This window comes from Budorcas taxicolor, chromosome 9 (assembly GCF_023091745.1).
Source record: "Budorcas taxicolor isolate Tak-1 chromosome 9, Takin1.1, whole genome shotgun sequence".
NCBI lineage: Eukaryota > Metazoa > Chordata > Mammalia > Artiodactyla > Bovidae > Budorcas > Budorcas taxicolor.
In genome coordinates this window covers 83,001,227-83,024,978 of record NC_068918.1, presented here as the reverse complement: position 1 = coordinate 83,024,978, position 23,752 = coordinate 83,001,227, and the positions used below count along the sequence as shown (strand labels likewise).

The window sequence follows — 23,752 nt, the reverse complement described above, 5'->3', positions numbered from 1 at the left end:
TTTATATTTGAGACAGCCTGCTATTATGACGAAGCCTTAACAAACACCTTCTCTCCAGCAGTCAAGACCTGATTCTATTTAAAGACGTAATTTAATGAGATTTGTTGCAAAACCAAATGGAATGCTTGATCCATTACTTCGCTTTTTTCGCTTCATAAGCTTGTGTGATAAATGCACATTCCTATAACTGTTTAGCTTGGTGCTTTAATCATATTAAATAACTGAATTTTTGAAAACGAAAAAATGCTAAACTGTCTCATCCAATCCTTCACTTTTAGAGGCATTAAAAGATGAGGAGTTAGAATAATGCCCAAGGCCAAGCATGAGGGCTGGAGCTGCCCACCCCATGGGGACTGTGGTTCTTTATTTTTGTCTCTCTGCCATTTAACATAATGCTTGGCACATAAACACAATGCATCATCTTAGTGTTCTGAAGGTCAGGAAACTAAACTTGGCCACAGCAGGGCTGTATTCCACTGGGAGGTGTAAGGGGAGAGTCTGTTTCCAGGCCTTTTCCAGCTTCCAGAAGCCTCCTGCATTCCTTGGCTCACAAGCTCGCATCACTTCAACCTCTGCTGATGTCCTCATATCTCTACTTCTGACTCTCCACCTGCTCGGTTACAAAGACCCTGTGATGACTTCAGACCCATCCAGAGAATCCAGGATAATCCCCCCATCTCCAGACCCTTAATTGAATCACACCTCTGAAGTCCCTTTTGCCAGGTAAACTCCTTTTGCCATATTCCCAGGATCTGGAGGTAGACATTTCAAAGAGAAGTGAAGTCGCTCAGTCATGTCCGACTCTTTGTGACCCCATGGACTGTAGCCTATCAGGCTCCTCTGTCCATGGGATTTTTCCAGGCAAGAGTGCTGGAGTGGATTGCCATTTCCTTCTCCAGGGGACTTTCCCGACCCAGGAATCGAACCCGGGTCTCCCGCATTGCGGGCAGATGCTTTACCGTGGGAGCCACCCAAGGGGGCCTATTATTCTGTCTATCCCAACAAGTATGAAGATAATGCAGTAAAAACCAAGAAGAAAAACACCCCACCATGTCCCCCAACATTTAAGAGTCTCCAGGCCAGGATGAGAAAGACATAAGGGACAGTGATTACCTTTGGGAGAGAAACTGGGTGCCCAAGGACAGAGTGGGAGAAATTTCTCTTTTGCTTGTTTAACTAACAGCTACATGGCCGTGACTATGTAGGCACAGTCAACATGACACGGCCAGGCACGGTCTCGCTGTGTCCAGCTATTAGTTCATCGAGCCCATAGACTAGTCTATTTCACCATTGTTAAAAACTCAGCATAGATAGCGGAAGTGACCTGCATAACCAAATCCAAATGGGTAAGCCTGGAGTGAAGGCCTGAGCCCAGGTTGTCTGGCTACTTGCTTTTAACTACCATTTCTATACAGCTTAGAGGGACTTAGCTATCTCAGTTTAACTTTTTATCCTGCTGGAATTTCGTAGCATGCCCATATATATATTAAAGATCTGAAAAGCTAAAGATATATAGCCATGACAGAGCTGTCTCTAGAAGTGAGAGCTGAAAACGAGATGTCCGTACTTGGTTCTTCCTGAGTCCCATTCCTTCATAGGGAAGAATTAAGTCAGGAACATAATTCATTTGCAAAGAAGGGGAACAAAACTGGAAATGCAGACAAACATCATTTGGCAATCAGTACTTGTAACATCCTCAGGGTCAGACCTTTTTTCCCCTCGTGTGTAACCGGCTATATGTTTCCTCTTTCCGATAATAGCGAACAGCTTCACAGAACTACTACCTCACAGAGATCTGGCTCACTCTACATGCACAGGTGACTGCATTTGATCCAGTCATTCCAACGTCTCAAATGGCTATTTTAAAAGTGATGTATCTAACAGAAATTACCTGCCCTGTTCTTTAGAGAAATTCTGTAGATTTTAACCTGAAAAATGAATTTGCATGTCATGTTAGGAGAGAGAAAACAGGACTGGTTCTACTCAAAATGCTGGCAAATTTAATTTACCAGCTTCTCCCTCAGCTCCAACATTGTCTCATCCTCACGGCTACAGGCACCTCCTCACCCCCAGCTGTCCTGATGCCAGGCTAGTCAAGCCTCTAAAGGGAATCTGCGAGGACCACACCATTAGTGGACATGGCTTTACAGTCCTGAGGAGTACTTTGTTTTTATAGGCACCAACAGTAATTCACTTGTTCTTTCTTTCCCCCCAAAACATTTATTTGAGTCTATTTTACAAGGGACTTCCGATCATCAAAAACAATACTGTGTGACCCAAAGGAATGAAGCTCTAAGAGTGAAACAATAAAGCCAATATGGAGAAGGTAAGAGTATCTGCCTCCTGAGAAATCTGTGTGCAGGTCAGGAAGCAGCAGCTAGAACTGGGCATGGAGCAACAGACTGGTTCCAAATAAGAAAAGGAGTACGTCAAGCCTGTATATTGTCACCCTGCTTATTTTAACTTATATGCAGAGTACATCATGAGAAACGCTGGACTGGAAGAAACACAGGCTGGAATCAAGATTGCTGGGAGAAATATCAATAACCTCAGATATGCAGATGACACCACCCTTATGGCAGAAAGTGAAGAGGAACTAAAAAGCCTCCTGATGAAAGTGAAAGTGGAGAGTGAAAAAGTTGGCTTAAAACTCAACATTCAGAAAACAAAGATCATGGCATCTGGCCCCATCACTTCATGGGAAATAGATGGGGAAACAGTGGAAACAGTGTCAGGCTTTATTTTTTGGGGCTCCAAAATCACTGCAGATGGTGACTGCAGCCATGAAATTAAAAGACGCTTACTCCTTGGAAGAAAAGTTATGAGCAACCTGGATAGCATATTCAAAAGCGGAGACATTACTTTGCCGACTAAGGTCCGTCTAGTCAAGGCTATGGTTTTTCCAGTGGTCATGTATGGATGTCAGAGTTAGACTGTGAAGAAAGCTGAGTGACAAAGAATTCATGCTTTTGAACTGTGGTGTTGGAGAAGACTCTTGCAAGTCCCTTGGACTGCAAGGAGATCCAACCAGTCCATTCTGAAGGAGATCAGCCCTGGGATTTCTTTGGAAGGAATGATGCTAAAGCTGAAACTCCAGTACTTTGGGCACCTCGTGCGAAGAGTTGACTCATTGGAAAAGACTCTGATGCTGGGAGAGATTGGGGGCAGGAGGAGAAGGGGATGACAGAGGATGAGATGGCTGGATGGATGACTCGATGGATGTGAGTCTGAGTGAACTCCGGGAGTTGGTGATGGACAGGGAGGCCTGGCATGCTGTGATTCACGGGGTTGCAAAGAGTCGGACACGACTGAGCGACTGAACTGAACTGAAGAGTATCTACTCTGGAAGGATTTCAAGCCACACTTTGGTGCTCCGTAAGTGACCAGACAAATGCTCTGTATTTTCTGTAAGGCAGGGAAAAGTAAGGCCAATACTTGCTCCTTTCTCCACTTACTTGCCATGATATATGTTATAAATTCCAGGAATTCGGGATTCTATACAATCTGGTCCCAATAGACTTTACAATGTCATTTCCTGTTCGCACAGAGCCCGTGGCCTCTGCTCTGGGCCTGTGTCCCAGGCCACAAACTCTATGGAATGCCCTCCCAGCTCCCACCACATACCTCCCGGCCCACAAAATGCCCATCTGGCCCATCTGAGTTTGGCACTCAGACCAAACACTCACCTTCCTCCAGTCCTCACACCTCTCTCTTTGGACTCCTTTGCTCAAAATTAACAGAAGATCAGTGTTTGGAATTCTCCCTCTGAACTGGACCTCTAAGTCTCTTCATTGAAAAGCCTTTTTTTTTTTTTTAACGTGAACTATTATCTACAAGTGTTTTACTTTTCCTACTCAACTATAAGCTCCTTGAGGGTAGAAAATAATCTGTGACTCATTGTTATAAACCTGCAATGTTTCACGTAATTGTTTATTTAAGTAAACAAGTGAATAAATGAATGAATGAATACGAGAAAAGGAAAACAAATTCCCCAACAACACTAGGTTTTACAAGGAGATTAGCACCCAAGGACCCTAGTTACTGCTATCAGAAACCTACATTGCTCACTCCTGCTAATGAAACTGAAAACTGTCTTCAGCACCATTGGAACAAACTATGAACTCGGAGACCAAAGTTCTCTGTGTCCTGGTAAAATCAGTACTTCCCACTCAGATTTTTTAAAAAATTTTTTACATGCACTCACCATCTTTAGAAACTTGAGTATGTTTTGACATCTGGGGATCTGGGGTGTTAGCCAGACAGACTTGGTAATAGTATTTTCACACACAAACAGGGCATTTTCTGAGCTCAATGTTATTAGTCATCCTAAACCAGTCTATGGAAGCCGAAATGTCCTCACTCTCATAAAGAGGAAATAAGCGGGCCTGCCACATCAGAGCTGGCTCTATAATTCTTCCCTTGGTAGAAAGCTGTATAACGGATACATACATTCCCAGGGGCAATTCATTCCAAAGAGCAAATTTGCATCTAAGTGGCTTCTGGTAGCTTGACAGTCTACACTACTTATATAGCAATTTTAAAAGGGACTGATTCAAAGTGGGGTGGGGAATTAAAAAAAGAGCCTCAGGCTGCAATTACCTTCATCATCCTGTGAGAAGCACTGGCTGGGTTGACATTATCTACATGGAAGCAGGAACATAGGTCTTTCTATTTTGTTTCCTGTTAAATATACCCCAACCCTAAAGAGGCCAAATGAACAGCTGTTTATAGAGGGAGTCTACACAAATGCCACATCAAGTTCAATGTTTACATGAAGACTTTATTCAGGAAGTCTTTGCCCAATGAGACACTCTTAAAAGCTATTGAAATGTTTCAAAAGATGGCATACACTGGAAAAGGGACTTTTCAATATAAATCAAAAACAGCAATAACAGGAAGCCAGTATCAACAGGGCTGGCACGTCTGATGACTTCAATGGTGGCCTTGTTGGCTCAAAAATAACAGTGACTTATCTGGGGAATTCCAGCGGTAAAACTAATTCTCTGTATAAGAAGTCTTTCCAGATGATATTACTGCTCAAGTCAAACACAGCCTCTAGACATTTCTTCTCTCTCTCCCTCTACTGTGGATAACTAGAACAAAAATTCAAACCCTTACAGGCAGGAATCAAACGGTCATTCAACCCTAAGGATACAAAGGAACTTAGTACTGAGCACCCAACACTTCTCGGGGTATCCCTGCCCGTTCCACTCTTCACAGCATCATGAGAATATCACAGCAAAGCCAGTGACTGATGGAAGTTCTCTAGTTCTCAGTGTATCAATCCACTGATTGGGGACTGTCTCCCATGGGTGGGCTGAGACCCAATAACGGGAACTAACAAACCAGTCTGCTGCCTCCTGAGTGCGCTGAGGACCGGCTCAGGGCTGGGGGCATGGGATCCCTGAATGAGAGAATACCAATACACAGGTACAAGTGCAGTCATTTGTTGGGAACTTTATATACATTTATCTCATTTAATCCTCAAGACCTGGGCACAGAAAGGTTCAGGAAAGGGGGGGCTCGTACTGCTGGGGAACAGACCACCTCCTTCAGGCCACTGGCCTTGGCAGTGCAAGCAAGCCCTGGTCCATGATGAAGCTGGCATTACCCCAGACTGCCTGAAGGGGGCTCTCTGGCCACAGGACCCAGGAATTTGAATTTCCACAAGGCCTTCAAGTGAGTCTTAAACACTGTGAAGTCTGAGAACCACTTCCCTAAACACTATACACATCATGAGTCTCAAGAAGGCCACCAGGATGCTTCTTTTCTACAAAAGCATGAAACCTGAACAGAAACTCTACTATTTCCCAAGTTTCATGGGACAGTCTCATGTATATATGCGTGCTAAGTCACTTCAGTCGTGTCCGACCTTTGCAACCCTGTGGACCGTAGCCCACCAGGCTCTTCTGTCCATGGGATTCTCCAGGCAAGAATACTGGACTGGGTTGCCATGCCCTCCTCCAAGGAAATATTCCCAACCCAGGGATCAAACCCATGTTTTGTATGTGTCCTGCATTGCCAGGCAGGTTCTTTACCACTAGTGCCATTTGGGAAGCCTATATATATACGTAAAGAAGGTTTTTTATTTTTTTCCCCAGCTTAAACCCAATCAAGAGACTAAAGCTAAATTTAGTACATAGATTCTGGATACCTGAATCCCACCACAAGTAGACAGGAAGTTCTGAACTCATGTTGCTTACTCCAGGGCCTCCCGTATTTCAAGTATGCAGAAAGGTTCAGTGAATATTCAGCCCAGACAGTTAAAATATACCCAGAACAGTTGCTTAGGGAGTCTTCTTCCTCCACTTTCTGATGTTCTTTCAGTTTCCATTAACAAAAACAAAGGCAGGTCTTCCCTTCCAGAGAACCCGTGCGTGGTTTTTATTAACAAGCTAAAGACTGGTTTCTTGGGGAAACAAAACAGTTTCCTTTGAGTGCCAGGCTGCCTCTGGCAACGCTGGGAGCAAGTGAAATTTAGGGAAAGGCAGACTCTGAAATGTCCACTCTTCAGTAACACTCAAAGTTGTATGAAAAATTGCTTTTCAAATCATTTAAATTACTTTATGTGTGTAATTTAAAAACTTAAGCATAAAAAGTGGGACTACTGTTTCCTAATTCATCACCAAGGCAAGTCAAGGTAACCTGTAACAAGACAGCGAGCTCACGGGGGGAAGGGGATGGGAGACCCCCATTTTCAGGCTTCCTGCCCCCAAGGAGCCAGGCTGGAGGTGCAGAGACTCAGACTGGCTCAAGCTCACGGCAGCCCCCTGGGCTGAGATAAGCCTCATCCTCCAGATGAGGAACCCAGGTTCGGAGTCCTCATTTGAGCTCCCCCAGACACAGAGCCCAAGCCAAGTTGTGGGTACAGAAGTTTATCTAGAAGGTGATCCCAGGAAGCCCAAGCGAGAGACAGCAGCCAGCGAGAGGGCAGAAAGCATGTGAAAGATGTGAGATGGGAAACAGACTGCCCTTGTATCTGGAAGAATTGTGGGGTGCACCCCAGAACCGTCTCAGCAGGGGACAAGGAGGCTAGGGTGTCATCCACCGACATCCACCCCTCCCTGGCTGAGAGCTGCCCCCAAGGTCACACAACCGGTAAAGGGCAGGCCCAAACTCAAGCCCAGATAGGGTGGGACACGAAGCCTGAGTACCTGTCACCTGGCCACTTAGCCCACCCCCACCCCCATCGCCATCACCCCCACTCCACCCCCATCATCACCCCAACTCCGATCAGCATACCACCCCCACCTTACACTTCCACAAACACTTCTCATGTCAGGCTCAGCTAACAGGTTCCCTCTTTTTCCTCCCTCCCCTTGCTTAATTTCTTCTCCCCCAACCTTCAAAACAGACAGGCTTCCCTTGGAGACATTCACTCACAGACATTTAACTTCCTTCACAGGCTACACAGCTACTTCAAAAAAGACAGTAAACCAAGGGGGAAGGGCGGTGGAGGAGGGATGGATTGGGAGTCTGGGATTAGCAGATACCCCAACTACCATACATAGGATGGATAATCAACAAATAGCTCAGAGAGCTATACTCAGCATCCTGTGATAAACCATAAAGGAAAAGAACATAAAAAAGAAGGTATATATGTATATAACTGAGTCACTTTGCTGTACTCCTGAGACCAACACAGTATTGTAAATCCACTATAATTCAATTAAAAAAATCAGAAATTGATGGGGGGGGTGAGTAAATAAATTCCACATTTGCCAAGCCTTTGGGAACGCAGTCCCTCGTGGCTGTTTTGTTTCCAACACAAGCACATTACTGTGGACCAGTGGAGGGGACAGACAGCGATCCCTGGGGAGAAGCCGTCTCAGCCCCACAGAGCACGGTCTCAGTAGGAAACCAGGGTGGTGATAAGCCATCCAAGGAAGGATAAGAAGAGATATACACTACAGCGGGGGCGCCTGTGGCAAGACCAGGGTGGAAAAGCACTGCCACATCTGGACACCCATTGGAAGGACTGATGCTGATGCAGAAGCTTCAGTACTTTGGTACCTGATGTGAAAAGCCGACTCATTGGAAAAGACCCTGATGCTAGGAAAGATGAGGGCAGGAGAAGCAGAGGGTCACAGAGGATGAGACGGTTGGATGGCATCACCAACTCAATGGACATGAGTCTGAGTAAACTCTGGGAGATGATGAAGGACAGGGAAGCCTGGCGTGCTGCAGTCCATGGGGCTGCAAACATGACTGAGCAACTGAACAACAGTCTGAGCTAAGGCAACTGCACACAGACATGGGTGTCCTCAGTTATAAAGCTGTGGCCTGTAAGAATGGGTCCCTAGGACAGGTACTTAACGATCACCTAACATATCCAAGCCCTCTTCTTATGCTGTATCCTTGCACCAAAAGAAAAAAAAAAGGAAAAAAAAGATTAACTGACCTGCTTGATTTTCAACTGCTAGGGGAGGGGAGAAAAAGGAGTCAAATTTGATCTCTTTTGCTGCTTTCTGTAGAAATTCATTCCTGCAAGTACCAAAAGTATTATAGACTCTGCAGTGATTTCTTATTATGATAAAATACATAGAGATATAACAGGCAGTGAATGTATCCCTCAAGAATAATGAATCCAATGAATGGACACACAATGTCTTGTGTGGAACACTCAGGCCTGTAAAGCAGCCCAGGGTGACTGGAATCGCATCCCTGATATAACCAGGTAATTAATTAGTTCCGTCATATTTTTGGTTTTATAACACTGACTTTTATATACCAATAGTCAATGTAATGGCATTTTAAATTGGAGGGAAATCTCTAGAGAGGAGGAAAAAGCAGCATATACCTTATTGAATCACAAATCTTACCATCTGATGTTTTAATACCAAAATGACCTAATAAACCTGCTTTATAATTAAATCAATCTTAATAACTTCTGTGTTCTTTTATTCATTTTTGGTGATCATGCAGAGATTTCCATTAGAAATCTGTTATGATTGTAATTAAGAATAAAAATGACTCCATGTGCTTGTCATGCTCAGTCGCCTTTGGGGGCTTGGCCGGCTCCCTCCCAGGCACAGAAGGGACCACGGGTTTTCAGTGTGAGCTGGAGTCTCTCATTTACCAGACTATAAAAATACGAAAAGACTCTGATGCTGGGATGGATTGGGGGCAGGAGGAGAAAGGGATGACAGAGGATGAGACGGCTGGATGGCATCACTGACTCGATGGATGTGAGTCTGAGTGAACTCCAGGAGTTGGTGATGGACAGGGAGGCCTGGCCTGCTGCGATTCATGGGGTCACAAAGAGTCAGACACGACTGAGTGACTGAACTGAACTGAACTGAAAAATACGAAATGTGCACCAATAATAGGCCCAGGAAGTCAAACCTTCAAATGACTGCCTCAAATGGAAATCTCACCTTTAAAAAAATAAACTGGCATACAGTTTTTCATTTTCAGGCCTTCCTTTATAAAATTTTAAAATTCATGACCCACGTGAAAATTTTGCCATTTATTGAAAAAGTAGTATTCAACCAAACAGGTAAAGATCTGAATTGCATCAAATTGTTCTTAAAACCCAATAAATGACTGCAAAATGCTTTTGCCTCCCTGAATAACCAAGTAATTATAACACTAAATATCATGGGTGATTTTTTAAGACTGTAATTTTAAGGAATATTACTTTGTGCAAAAACAATTATTTTCTATTTTCACTAAAAGTGTTATAATTACTAAAACGCATGGAATTCTGTATCAAATCAGTTTGCTTGGCATCTGTGTTCTTCCCCTAAGAAATGAGAAAATATTCTTTGAACAGAGCTAAATAATCTCAGTTTGCAAGCAAACACAGCCTAAAAATATTATCTGGTGATACCAGCAGTGAAGAAAGGTAGAAATAACAGAACCTTACCATTTGCCGTATCCTTTTTAAAGTGATCCAGGAATTCCTCCAGAAGTTGGGACTGGTTAGGAGGGGGCAGCAGACCCTTCTGGTCCCTGGAGAACAGGTCACTCTCTGACCAGGAAGAACACAGAGCCGCTTTTGTGTCCGGTGGTCTGGCAATCAGAGTGAGCCCGACACTTTTCTCAGAAAACAGAGCCTCCATCTGCTTGAGGTCAAGATCAGACACAGCTTCCCCATTTAAGGTCATGATTTCATTGCCCTTTCTCAGCCCTGAGAAGGAGGAAGGGGACAAGAAGAAGAAGAGAGAGAGATGACCAAGAGGAATATTTTAAGATGAAAGATGATTGCAAATTCAACCCGCTTAGTGTTCTCAAGGGCTCTTCTGTTGCTACCTTCAAAGATAGCACCAAACCCTGTAGTAATCAGATTCCACTGATAACAAATTTCAGCTCTCTCAAGAGTAGCATTAGAAGAAATAGTTTAAGAGTCACTCAAATTAATTAGTCCTCTAAGTGATGCTCAACATGCTGGAAATGACCTTTGGTGTGTCTGTCTGCCTGGCTGGCTCTCACCGTCTCTTTCTCCATCTACCTGAACATATGCACAGGTACTCTGTGTATATATATTGTCTCTCAAAACCATACATGCACAGTCTCTCACTATATACCCATATACGTGTGTGTGTGTGCATGCATACACCTTTGCATTCAAAATTACTTTCTTAAAAATTCTAGGAGAAACTGTTTTCTGACAAGATCATGAGCAAATTTCACTAGCCAGACTGCACTGCACAGAATTAAGAGAGAAGAGAGATATCGCTTGCCACACGGACCTTCCCCATACGCCAGGCCTTCAGGGAGGACATCACTTATAAAGATGCGGCTGAGATGCTGGTGTTCATCCACCTGCGCAGTCACTGCAAACCCTAGGAAGAGAAATAAAAGGAGAAAACAAGTCTAAGTTCCTGACACTAATATTTCCATCTTAGTGGAAGTACTTGACCATCTACGTATTTCCGACATTATACATAATTAGGGTGTGTAGAAAGTCTAAATGACAGCTGTTTTGAAAGCACAGATATCTAGGAGGGGAAGAAAAGGGGGAGAGTCTATCAGATCTAAAGGTTTAGGACATTACGCTACATGAAAAAGTCAGCCCCAATAGACAAAGGACTACATGATTCCACTTTTATGAGGTACTAGAGCAGTCAGATTTAAAGAGACAGAAAATAAAAGGCTGGTTGCCAGAGGCTGTGGAAGAGAAGAGAATGGGAAGTTACTGTTTTACAAGAGTACCGGTTTTGCAAGATAAAGACATTTCTGGAACTAGGTGGTGTTAATGGTTGCACAACAGTATGAATGTATTTAATGCCGCTGAGTTGTCATTTTAACCTGTCTTAACAATTGCTATGAAGGGAAATTATGATATGTGGTGGTGTTTTTCAGCCACTAAGTCACGTCCAACTCTGCAGCTCCATGGACTCCAGCATGCCAGGCTTCCCTGTCCTTCACCATCTGCCAGAGTTTGCTCAAACTCAGTGATGCCATCCAACCATCTCATCCTCTGACACTCCTCCTCCCCCTGCCTTCCATCTTTCCCAGCATCAGGGTCTTCTGCAATGAGTAGACTCTCTGCATCAAGTGGCCAAAGTATTGGAGCTTCAGTATCAGTACTTTCAGTGAATATTCAGGACTGACTTCCTTTAGGATTGACTGGTTTGATCTCCTTGCAATCCAAAGAACTCTCAAGAGTCTTCTCCAGCACCATGGATAGAAAGCATCAACTCTTCGGTGCTCAGCCTTCTTTAGGGTCCAACTCTCACATCTATACATGACTACTGCAAAAACCATAGCTTTGACTAGATGGACCTTTGTCGATGAAGTGATGTCTCTGCTTTTTAATATGCTGTCTAGGTTTGTCATACCTTTTCTTCCAAGGAGCAAGCGTCTTTTAATTTCATGTCTGCAGTCCCCATCTGCAGTGATTCCGGAGCTCCCCAAAACGAAGTCTGTCACAGTTTCCATTGTTTCCTCATTTGCCATGAAGTGAATGAGTAGCCAGCCATTCCCTTCCTCCTGGGGATCTTCCCAACAAACCTGGGTCTCCCGCATTGCAGGCAGATTCTTTATCACGTGAGCCACCAGGGAAGCCCTATATTATGTTGATTTTGCCACAATTTAATTTTTTTTAATTGAGATAAAAAAGTCTTATTAAAATAAATTAAGTTCACTTCAATATAATATTTGTTAAGAAACAACTCTGTATGGGGCTAGGCATTTTGAGCATGTGGAAAAATACTTGAATGGATACTGCTTGCCCTAAATAGGACTACCTGGGACACCCAGGTAAGATGGCCCTTCTCTGAATGTGCCTCCCTCCATCCTCCAAAAGTGCCCTCATCTGTGATTCCATGGTGGGAATACACATTTTCACGTCTTGGTCCCATAATCCTGGGAGGTCTCTGACAGTAGGAAGAAAGGCATGTCACTTATTTCTTCTGTGCCTCACGCAGAGCCTGGGAGAGCATGGTCACCAAAGGGTATTTTTTCATATCTCCCATCAGTCATTCAAATGCAAAGAAGATTGAGCAAAGGAGACCTTGGCGAGCAGAGCGAGACCAACAGAAATAGACAAAGTGCTCAGAGGCCTTGAGAGGAAAACCAGCATAACGTCTGGGGCCAGAAACAAGGAACATCATTTTACCAAAAAAACCCAACAAATCATAAAAAGGGAATTTTTAACATATTACGATCAGGCTGTGTCATTTTAAGGGAAATAATTATATCAATATATCTAACAAGAAATAGTCTTTCTATGGAGATATCTACTGATCATTAACTGGTAGGCTACAGTCCATGGGATCACAAGAGTCAGATATGACTTCGGGACTAAACCACAAGCACCACCATCTAATTATCAGGTTTCTCTGGAACAAGACAAAGCAAGAGACAGGAAGGAACTTTAAGATATGAGCACAGTTTATAAAGAGCCAAGTTTAAACCCAGATAAACAGAAATGCAAGAACTGAATATTATGAAGTGATTTGGATAATACTGACCCTTAATTATTAAACTGAAGGTAAAGCAATGGGTAAGGTTTCTTCAAGGAAGTGAGACTTTTAGTCAGTCCTTGAAGGACAAGTTGGATTTATACACTTAGAAAGAAGGGAATAAGGGAGGGGAAACGAGGGGGGCAGTTCAGGCAGGTGAAGTGCTAAGAGCAAAGACCCGGAGACGAAAGAACTGTTACATGAATCATACGTTAATCAGCTAAGAACTGTGCCCAGCACACAATAATTTCATTGTATTGTTATTATCACCATCACTTCAAATTTCCCTTCAGTTTTTACATTCATTCCTCTTAAGTGTTTTGGCATTTCCCCCCAATAATAATACATATCTTTTTAGTCTGCTAATATAAATTAATAGGAATGAGGGAAGAGAAAGGAAGCTCAGAATCTCTTGTCATAGTTTCTGAAAATGGGAAGAAAAGAAGATTAGGTCCAAAGATATTGGGGCAAACCAGGCAAGAATGGACCAGATGGTTCTCTGATGAATACGTTCCTCCTCCTTACCGAAGTCAGACACACCCCCGGTCTTTGTCAGCTGCACATCATACACGCTTAGTGGAAAGACTTCTATCTCATCATAAACCTACAAAAGGGAAGACCCACAGAATCAGAGGATCTAAAGTAATAGTATCTTGGAAATTTATTTTGATTGTTTCCAAACTAGACACCAATTTAAACAGAATTTTCTCCCCCGAATGACACTATTTTTTTTTAATTAAGGAGCCATGGATGGGTTTCCTTGGCCCATGGATCGGTCCCTTACCAAAGCCGAAGAACACTCACCTGCTCCTGCATATATTCGTACGGTGCAGGAATACAGTACTCAACATTCTCGTCCACTAACTTCCGAAGTTGTAGGCCATAATGGCTGGGTTCCAACTGCCTCATCTAGGGAAAAAAGACAGCTATTCAGATGTTAAATGTTCTTTCTAAATGCACCATTGTTCACTAAAAATAAAAGTGGAAATTTCTTTTAAAAATATCTTCTATAATATGCTGAGTTTAAGTATATACAAGAGCTGAAGTTTCAGTGTGCAAAAAAGAAAAAAGGGAAATTATTTTCAAGAAGGTTTTCTCTAAATGATACCACTTATCACTAAAAGCAAGAGATGTATTTTGAAGCAGTTATGGTGGTTGATATATGATAACAGAATATTCCTCAGCATCAGAACTGCTTTCTTTTAATAGACAGGTAGTACCTAAATTTAAATTGTTTCCTGTTACTACAGTAATTTGTGAAATGTCAACCATCTCATACTCTGCAGACTTCAGAATTACGAATTTTCTGTTCCAACCATTTTTCACAAGGAAAACATATATATAAATACACACACACACATATATATATATACACATACACCCACACATTCTGTCTCAGACACATTTTCAACAATGAGAAATTATCTCAAGCCTATGTTCTAACTGGATCTAATTCACCCACTACGTCTGACCTCCTCTATCAGAATATTTACCAACTTGATATTATTGTTATTGAATAATACTGTTGACTGCCTGAATAATCACCTGACATAATGGAGCAAAAGAAAATTAAATTTATTATATTAACAGTATAAGCTGCATATAAAAATATCTGGAATCCTAAGGCGTTTAGTCAAAATGAAAAAGGACTAAAATGAAAGATTATCTAATAAGCATTTGTGGTAAAGAGCTACCAAACTCGACATTTTTTTTAACCATTTCGTATGTTTGCATTTTCTCTGAAAACTTAAAAATATTTCAGCTCTACTGCGCCATCTGGTGGTCTGAAAGCATATTATCTGATGCTGCTGAGTCGGTTTCATGGATCTCAGAGGGCTCTCTTGTAAATATATCATAAACTTTCTTTTCAGAAATAAGACCCAGTTTGAAAAATGAATAAAACACCATCTCATAACAATCTCCATGAAGCAACTGTGAATGGTACTGAGTGACTCATTTAATCCAGAGAAACTTGATAAAACTAGCATCAAATCAAACCACTGCAAAGTTTATGCCACTTTCTCACAGAATACCACCTATAAGTACCTTAAATAACAAAAGAGACTTCATAATTATCCCAGATATAAAGGTATATATACAGAATTTCAGTAAAACAGCTCAAGTTCTTCATGAAGGCACTGGGCTGTGACTCAACTTATTCCTCTAAAACATGGAGAAAGAGAATACTATAATGAATATGTTAATTAACATAACATATTGTTCCTTCCTGTAGAAAGTGAGGTCTTAAACACCACACAAATTAAGTAGGCAAAGGAGGGCAACATTAATGATTATTCCCATTCAGAAGTATATTTCTACAGCAAAATCCACTACCTTGCAGGCCAGAGTCAGAATATCTTCTACTCTGGTTTCCGGCTTGATCATCACAGTCACAGCTTGATGATCCTGAAAGTGAACATCAACTTGGCTCTCCCACGTGCCGTCTCGGGGACCACCATCCACTGCTGACCCGTATAAGTGTAGCAGGTCATCCACCTGTTTTGGGGTCACAAAAGAAAGAGTGGGCTTGACAAGCAAAGGAGGGAAGCCATGGGAAAATGCCCCGTGAATTTAGAGTTAGCACTTTTGCACTCCTCACATCTAGGGCTTCTCATGACCCTCTGGGGCAGACAATCCTGAAGTTTCCTTGTTTGTTTAACCAACATGCAGCTGATAATCCTTGGGAGGCTGATTGGAGTCAATCAACTCCTCCTCCCATGTTCTAGCCACTTTGCCTCTTAGCCCAAGTTAGCACAATGCAATCAAAGAAGGGCTGCTCAGTATCCACTCTTACTGCTCTCGAATTGTCCAGATGACCAGGAACTCCATGAAGTCTGTGTCTAAGCCATGATCCCAGTGAATTTCAGATACACTCTCGGCCATGGCCTCTGACGCCTGCCTGCATACTAACCATGAACTGCACTTAACTTAATCCAAGCATGTTTCTCTTCTTTCTACTTGTTTTTAAAAATTACCAGCAATCCTGGACTAAGTGCTTTTCCATCTTCAGCTAGACACTCGTTCAGAAATCATCCACAAACATACCATGTTTCAGAAGCTTTTCCCAAGGAAGCTTTGTTTCCTAAACTTCATCCTCACAGTAACTCCATGACCTCATGCTAATATGTTCTTCTATAATTTATAAATAAAAAGTTAACATTAAATATTAAGCAACTCAGTAATGTTCCCTTCTGGTTAGGCTCTCATATTAGTCTGGTGGTAAAGACAAGACTTAAGGATTTGAAATCAGAAGACTGAGGTTCAAGTCACACCACTTAAGCAGTAGGGCAGGAGATTTCCTGTGTTCAACCTCACCTCCTATTTTGTAAACAGGAATGTTATTAATACAACAGAACTGCTTAAGTTTACCAATCAATAACACAAATTTTGTGAACAAAAGAGATCATATATATGAAAACACCTCACACACCAGAAAATGTTACATACAGATTCATCATCAATATATCACGTATACCTCACCCATCTTATGTGAGAGTTGTCACTGACAGGTTTTTTACTTTGAATTTCATGCATTTAAAAAACACGCATACACACACACAAGATTCCCCTATGTGCTAAGTCGCTTCAGTCATGTCCGACTCTTCACAACCCTATGGACTACAGCCCACCTGGCTCCTCTGTCCATGGGATTCTCCAGGTAAGATTACTGAAGTGGGTTGCCATGCCCTTCGCCAAGATTCCCCTATACCAATAGGATTAAAATAGAAGAATATGTACAGTATTTAAAAAAAAAAAAAAAAAAACAGGTTTAGGCAAAGGGAAGAATCGATTTTCTTGTGTTGTCTTTTTTAAATGTGGTACTCATCTTTGAAGTGACATTTCTGGCTCTGTCATTTCCTGTACCTTTTCCTGGAAAGATGGTCACAGCCCAGAATGCGCGTGAACCACACTTGCCAAATAAAAAGCGAGAGAGAGAAGCAGATGACCGGAGCCAAGGACTCAGGCAAGGAGCAAGGACCCCAGTGTCCCCTGCAGGGTCCCATGTCACGTGGGTCCCATTTTCTTCTCAGGTTAAGCCTCAGGCACGTCTGTCCACCTGAGCAGCAATTTCAGCCAGGGGCATCAGCAACAACCAGGTATGGGCTTAAAGGCACAGGCCCCGCCTCTCAAACAAGGCTTGCTCAGAATCAAACCAAAACCCCGGCAGAGGTCACTGTGGAGTAAGAAACCACAAAGAGCCAGGACGAGGGGACGTCAGACCATACTGACTGCTGCTGCAAAGCAATTCAGGGCTGTACTTTCAGAGCAGAGCCGGGAAACCTGACGGAGGATGGACAAGCCCGGGGAGGGACATGGGGAACACAAATCCACAACTACCCTCCCCTTATCCCAGAGAGACCTCACGACTCCTTGCCAGTTCACTCACCACTCACAGCCCCCTGAGGCAGGCGCTGTCCTGACTCTTAACAGTGAAAAGATGAGAGCTCAGAAAATTCTAGAAACTTGCCCCCAGCTCCCACAGCGAGCTGCGACTGTCGTACTGTGGGGAATTTGCACCCCGGAACCCAGTGTGAGCCTGGGCTCCCACCACCACTCTAGAAACATCAGCCTGGCAGTTAGTCACCTCTCGCAAAAGGGACACGGGCCAGCTATCTGACTCCTTTGGGTTACTCCACTAGGCACGCCATGTTCCGGCTCCCCCGATTTCCCACACGAGCACTCTCCTGCCTCCAGACCCCGTCACCTCTGCTGCTTTCTCCTGCTTTAGCCTCCCCAGAGCTCCTGTACTGAATTCACACATACCTTTCAACCTGGTTTCAAGTGCTACCCTCTTTCTTCGGAAGTCTCCCCTGCCCCCTCCAACCCCCAACCCCAACTCCACTCAGTTAGAAGTGTCTACACTCTGATGTCCCTGCAGTGAAGCCCAGCCCGCTTGATAGTCATTGCAGGGCTGTTCTCAGGTCCCCCAGGTGCTGAGATGAATGAATGACAGCAGAGGCGTTGTCTTTCTCATTCTCAGTCTCCTTCCGCCCTTCACACAATATATCCTTCAGCCTTTCACAGTGTATATCCTTCAGCCCTTCAGTGTATATCCTTCCGCCCCCCTCACGGTGTGTGTCCTTCCGCCCCCCTCACGGTGTGTGTCCTTCCGTCCCCCTCACGGTGTGTGTCCTTCCGCCCCCCTCACGGTGTGTGTCCTTCCGCCCCCCTCACGGTGTGTGTCCTTCCGCCCCCCCTCACGGTGTGTGTCCTTCCGCCCCCCTCAAGGTGTGTCCTTCCGCCCCCCTCACGGTGTGTGTCCCTCCGCCCCCCTCACGGTGTGTGTCCTTCCGCCCCCCTCACGGTGTGTGTCCTTCCGGCCCCCTCACGGTGTGTGTCCTTCCGCTCCTCTCACGGTGTGTGTCCTTCCGCCCCTCTCACGGTGTGTGTCCTTCCGCCCCTCTCACGGTGTGTGTCCTTCCGCCCCTCTCACAGTGTGTCCCTGCACCCAGAACTCACCTAATCCATGGGTGTTGAACTGGATGCAATGAGAAATTCAGTCACGTATGGGCTGGTAGGCTAAGAGCTGCCCATTTTCATTATCTTATGCAGAATCTATTTCCACAGTGTTAAGTACTTAATCCTCCCTAAAGTTTCAAGAAGAAAAACTAAAAGAGGATTACTATAGAGAAGTTCTAAGCTAGAGATAACTATGCAGGCAAATGAGAAGATGCGATGAAGGACAAAAGAAACATTCATATTGTATTCAATTAAACAAGGTTTTGTGCCTAGTTGTGCTCTGAGGAAACATTTCCTGAGTCTACACTGCTGACCTAAGGTCAACTGAATGATCGAGAAGAGGTCTATCAACAACAAGGCTAGGGAAGGTTCAGATTCTCTCAAGAGATCCTAGAGTGAAAATTAACGTGTAATTTTTTTCCTATGCATAACACACACACAGCCTAGAAGTTTAAGCAATTAAAAAAAGGTGAAATATGGCTATTCAAAAGGAGTATCAAGCATGTAGAAGTGATTCATTGATTAGAACTAGAGAAAGAAAAGACTAACTGCTGCTTATACATCTCCTAGGCTGTCGGAAGATTTGCCCACTGTGGGGGAAAAAAACCCCACTGGATTGATCCTTTTAAGGGTCAGTGTTATCCACATTGAAATCACATGCTTCATTTTCAGTGAGTCAGATAAGATATTCTCTCACCTTCTTTTTCATAAAAGGAATAGAGAATCATGAAAATAAACCCAGCAAGTTGACATATCTGGAAAACCCTTTTCTCTGCCTATCCTTAAAGATGCTACGTTAATCTTTTAAACCTCCACCCAGAAGTCCTTGGCTGGCTACCCCTGTTCAGGACTATCACATACCCCTTCACCCACTCCATCCCTCCCTCCCTACAAAATTAGTTTCCAGTCGGCCGGTTCAAGGTTTCCAGTTCTTGGAGGAGAAAATCAAACCAGCAAAAATACAATAAACAGACAATCTTGGTCAAATCCCAGCCCTCTCAGGGCTGGTTAGCTCATGTCTCTGGGCTTCAATTTCTTCACCTTTACAAGGGGCTGAAGCACACCAGTCCCAGAGAGAAACCAGGAGACTGGCATGAGAAAGGGCATTTGAAGGGACTACATAAACTGTAAAGGGCCATCAGCAATGTAAAAGATCGCTTTTGAAGTTTGGTGTGGGTTATGGAATTACACCATACGGACGGGGGAGCCTGGTAGGCTACCGTCTATGGGGTCACAAAGAGTCGGACACGACTGAAGTGACTTAGCAGTAGCAGCAGCAGCCTTGACCAGTAAATCAAGTCAAGTCAAATCACCGTGGATGGTGACTGCAGCCCTAAAATCAGAGGACTGCTTCTAGACATGAAAGCCGTGATAAACCTCGACAGTGTGCTGATAAGCAGAGACATTATTCTGCTGAAAAAGGTCAAGGCTATGGACTTCCCAGTGGTCATGTATGGTTGTGAGAGTTGGATGGTAAAGAAGACGGAGCAGCAAAGAATTGATGCCTTCGAACTGTGGTGCTGGAGAAGACTCCTGAAAGTCCCTTGGACAGCAAGGAGATCAAACCAGTCAATCTTAAGGGAAATCAACTCTGAACACTCATTGGAAGGACTGATGCTGAAGCTGAAGCTCCAATACTTTGGCCACCTGATGAGAAGAGTTGACTCACTGGAGAAGTCCCTGATGCTGGGAAATATTGAAGGCAGGAGGAGAAGGGGGCGACAGAGGATGAGATGGCTGGATGGCATCACTGATGCAATGGACATGAACTTGGGCAAACTTTGGGAGATGGTGAGTGACAGAGGCCTGGCAGGCTAGGCTGCAGTCCATGGGGTTGCAAAGAGTCAGACACGACTGAACAAAGGCTTGACCACCGTAATTCAACAGTGGCCACTGTAAAAAAACACATGAGAAATCAGCCCTTGCTCCAAAACCCAAGGGCACCGTGGTGACTACTGGTGCCCAGACCACCAGGTATCCTGGTGCTGAGTGGCCATCCACCAAACAGTAACATCATTGAACTGCAGCCACGGCCACTTCCGTTAAGGTGTGCAAATCACTTCCACCCTCCAGGTAGGGCAGCTTCTACAGAAGCATTTCTTATTACCATCACATTAATGGCCTTGAAAGCACATGTCAAATTACTTCTGCTCAGTGTGCCTCAAGGAGAGAAAATTGAAACTCCATGGGCTCTCACAGCAGATGCTTTTGGATCAAACGGCTCGTAATTACTACTTGGATCTCTGAAGGGACGTGAGTGGCAAAATCACAATCCAGCCGTCACAAAACGGGCCCACACCACAGTTGCTGATAAAAGGAAGGTCTATTAGCAAGTGAGATGAGGGAAGAACACAAAAGGCGTTCCGTGCTCTTGGCTGTCTTAACAGCAGCAAAATGTCACAGAGGAGGAGGTGTTCATTTCCTTCTTGGGTGGATGCCCAAACATCAGTTGATATGAAAGGGAAACAAAGACCTATCTATGTACCATCCATCTGTGCGCATCCGACTGTTGTGTAGGGTTCCAGACTAAATGTTCTATTTAAACAGACCAGAGTGATGGTCAAGAGTAAGTGGTTTCATTCATAGTTTCCATTAAAAAAAAAAGTCAGCATTTTTTCCCCCCAGTTTGGAACTAAGGACTAGTGTGACAATACTTCATTCACTCGCTGCCACAGAAAGTTGGGACACCCCAAGCCAATTTTCCAGGAGCAAGAGCCAAGGCTCAGGGCGCCAGAGTATCTGCAATGATGCTTCTGGGGTAGCTCCCTTCCAGAGCCTCAGCGGGGGATTTGTTGTCACTATCTCCATAACAAACACATCCCTTCAAACTCTGACTGAGACGTATTATTACTCACCAAGAAGTACCCTATGAAAAGCTTTCACATTTTTGGCGGGCCAAAGTGTCCTTTAAAAAAACCACTCAAATAAGACTGGCTGGATTCCAACATTAACAGATTTCAAATTAGGGTGACTCACTGTTGGACTGTTACACGATGCACCGATTAGAATGGAATATTTTTAAATACCCGTGACCCCTCCTCCCTCCCAGCACTCAGGAATGACTGCCTTTCTGTGTTACGCTTATGGACATAACACACCATTTACAAATAGATGGTTTGTGCAAGTTATAAATATTCTCCAAGAAAGATTAGCAGAAAAACAAAAAAAAATGAGTGGAATGAAATATTAATTATTCAACCAGCTACAGGCAGAATCTTAAGTCCCAGAGACATAAAAAAAAAATCAAATACCCTTCATTCTCTCTGCTACTCAATTTAAACCTAGTTATCTGAGTACTACAGGACAGAAATGATGGACACGCCATTAAAATAGCCCTCCATGTCAAAGGAATTTCTTCACTGTTGCTATCCAGAAGCAATGTTTAGTTAAAACAAATAGGGATAAATGTTTAAATATATATGCTTTAAAAAAAAATAATAGCAAATGCAATAATACTTTCCTCTCACTGGTTATAGCACCAATGGGGCTTGTTAATTAAATCACAAGAAGATGATTTGGTCATTTGAACCCAATTTAAATAAGCAATAAGCTTAATTCTGATTATTAATGACTAGCAAAATTTATTTTCAGTGTTCAATGTAAGTTCTGTTAATCGAAAGTGTTTTGATAATACAATTTCTAAACTCTCAAAGTAGGAAATTTAAATTATCACAATGCTGAAAGAGATATGACCTTAAAACCATGTGGCTTTTATTGCAGATCAAACAGTTCTTCTCAACCATTAAAGGGCTACATCTAATACAGACAAGTAATAAGCAAATTTATTAAGCAATACTATATCCTTAGCAGTGAGTCATGGGTTAAGAATATACACATAATCAAAAGTGAAAGTGAAAGCAGCTCAGTTGTGTCCGACTCTTTGCAATTCTCCAGGCCGGAATACTGGAGTGGGTAGCCTTTCCCTTCTCCAGGGGATCCTCCCAATTCAGGAATTGAACCCAGGTCTCCCACATTGCAGGTGGATTCTTTACCAGCTGAGCCACCAGGAATGCCCAAGAATACTGGAGTGGGTAGCCTTTCCCTTCTCCAGGGGATCTTCCCAACTCAGGGATTGAACCCAGGTCTCCCGCATTGCAAGGGGATTCTTTACCAGCTGAGCCACCAGGGAAGCCCAACACATAATCAAGGGTCCTAGTTATAAACTTGCCTGGGAGATATGACATGTATACTTGGTGGGATGACTAACAGTAAAAGATAATAAGAAGCAAATAAATAACAATGATATAATTTTCTGCTGTTGCTATTTAGTTGCTAAGTAGGGTCCAACTTCTTGCAAACAATTTTTTTAATCAAGTAAAATCTGTCATAGACTGTGTAATTTGATCCGGATTTTGAAAAAAAGCTCTGAGTGTATACAGAAATAATAGGGCAGAGACTGGAAATCATTTACTATGAAAACTCTACCATTTTGATGGTATGATCTATAAAGAGGAAGGTTTGGATGTGGCTTCCTCAGAGTTCCACTCAGTCAAATCAGGTGGCGCTAGTGGAAAAGAACCCATCTGCCAATGCAGGAGACATAAGAGATTGCAGGTTCGATCCCTGGGTCAGGACAATCCCCCGGAAGAAGGGCATGGCAACCCACTCCAGTATTCTTGCCTGGAGAATTCCATGGACAGAGGAGCCTGGCGGGCTACAGTCCATAGGGTCACAAAAAGTCAGACATGACTGACACGACTTAGCACACACGCGGCAAAAGGAGACCAGCCAGGAGCAGTGCCCGTGACCTGGCCTCCTGGAATAGCCACCCTAGCTCACTTGACCTGCCCTCTGGCAGCCCCTGCACTGTGAGTATGGGAGGTGAGGGCAGGGTTTTGAGCAGAGGTTCTCTACCCCATCTCAGGACACATTGGGCAGGGCTTAACTATGTGGGATGGTTCAACAGTAACCATGGAACTGAGCCCCTGCTCACTACCCACAGTTGGGTCCACTTCCCATGGAGGCAGAAGAGGTGGCTGTCTATGGCGTATATTTTAAGATCACCAGAAATTTCCTCATTTACCTCCCTCCAGACCCATCACAGGGTCTAAACACTCTGCCATTCCTCAGATCTTTCAAACTATCGCCAATTCACTGAATTACCCCAATTAATTTGTTATGTAATATTGCCTACTTTTGTAAAAGCACATTAAATTGTGTCTAAGCCCTTAAAATCAGGTTGGAACCTCAACAAAGAGTTTAGAGGGTTATTGGACATAAAACCCCAAGATACAATGATTTAGTGAGGAAGAAGATAAGAGAAACAGTAACACAAAAGACAGCTTTAATTGGAAGGTGTGGATTTGAAAAAGACACAAAGAAGAAGCATGAGCTCACTCAGACCACCTTCACCCACCCCAGAATTCCTTCCAGCAATGGTT

General features: G+C 43.5%; 1 protein-coding gene across 9 annotated transcripts in view; it reads right to left on the bottom strand.

Moving 5' to 3' along the window:
* TIAM2 (TIAM Rac1 associated GEF 2) overlaps positions 1–23,752 on the bottom strand; it is a 238,380-nt gene that overhangs the window by 60,307 nt on the left and 154,321 nt on the right. For all 9 annotated transcript variants that reach the window (XM_052645856.1, XM_052645853.1, XM_052645854.1 and 6 more), the window contains 5 exons: positions 15,246–15,407; positions 13,716–13,820; positions 13,437–13,515; positions 10,695–10,787; positions 9,869–10,132 (listed from right to left, as the gene is read on the bottom strand). In XM_052645856.1, the coding sequence (XP_052501816.1) occupies positions 9,869–10,132; positions 10,695–10,787; positions 13,437–13,515; positions 13,716–13,820; positions 15,246–15,407 (703 nt within the window). The remainder of the gene's footprint in view (positions 1–9,868; positions 10,133–10,694; positions 10,788–13,436; positions 13,516–13,715; positions 13,821–15,245; positions 15,408–23,752) is intronic.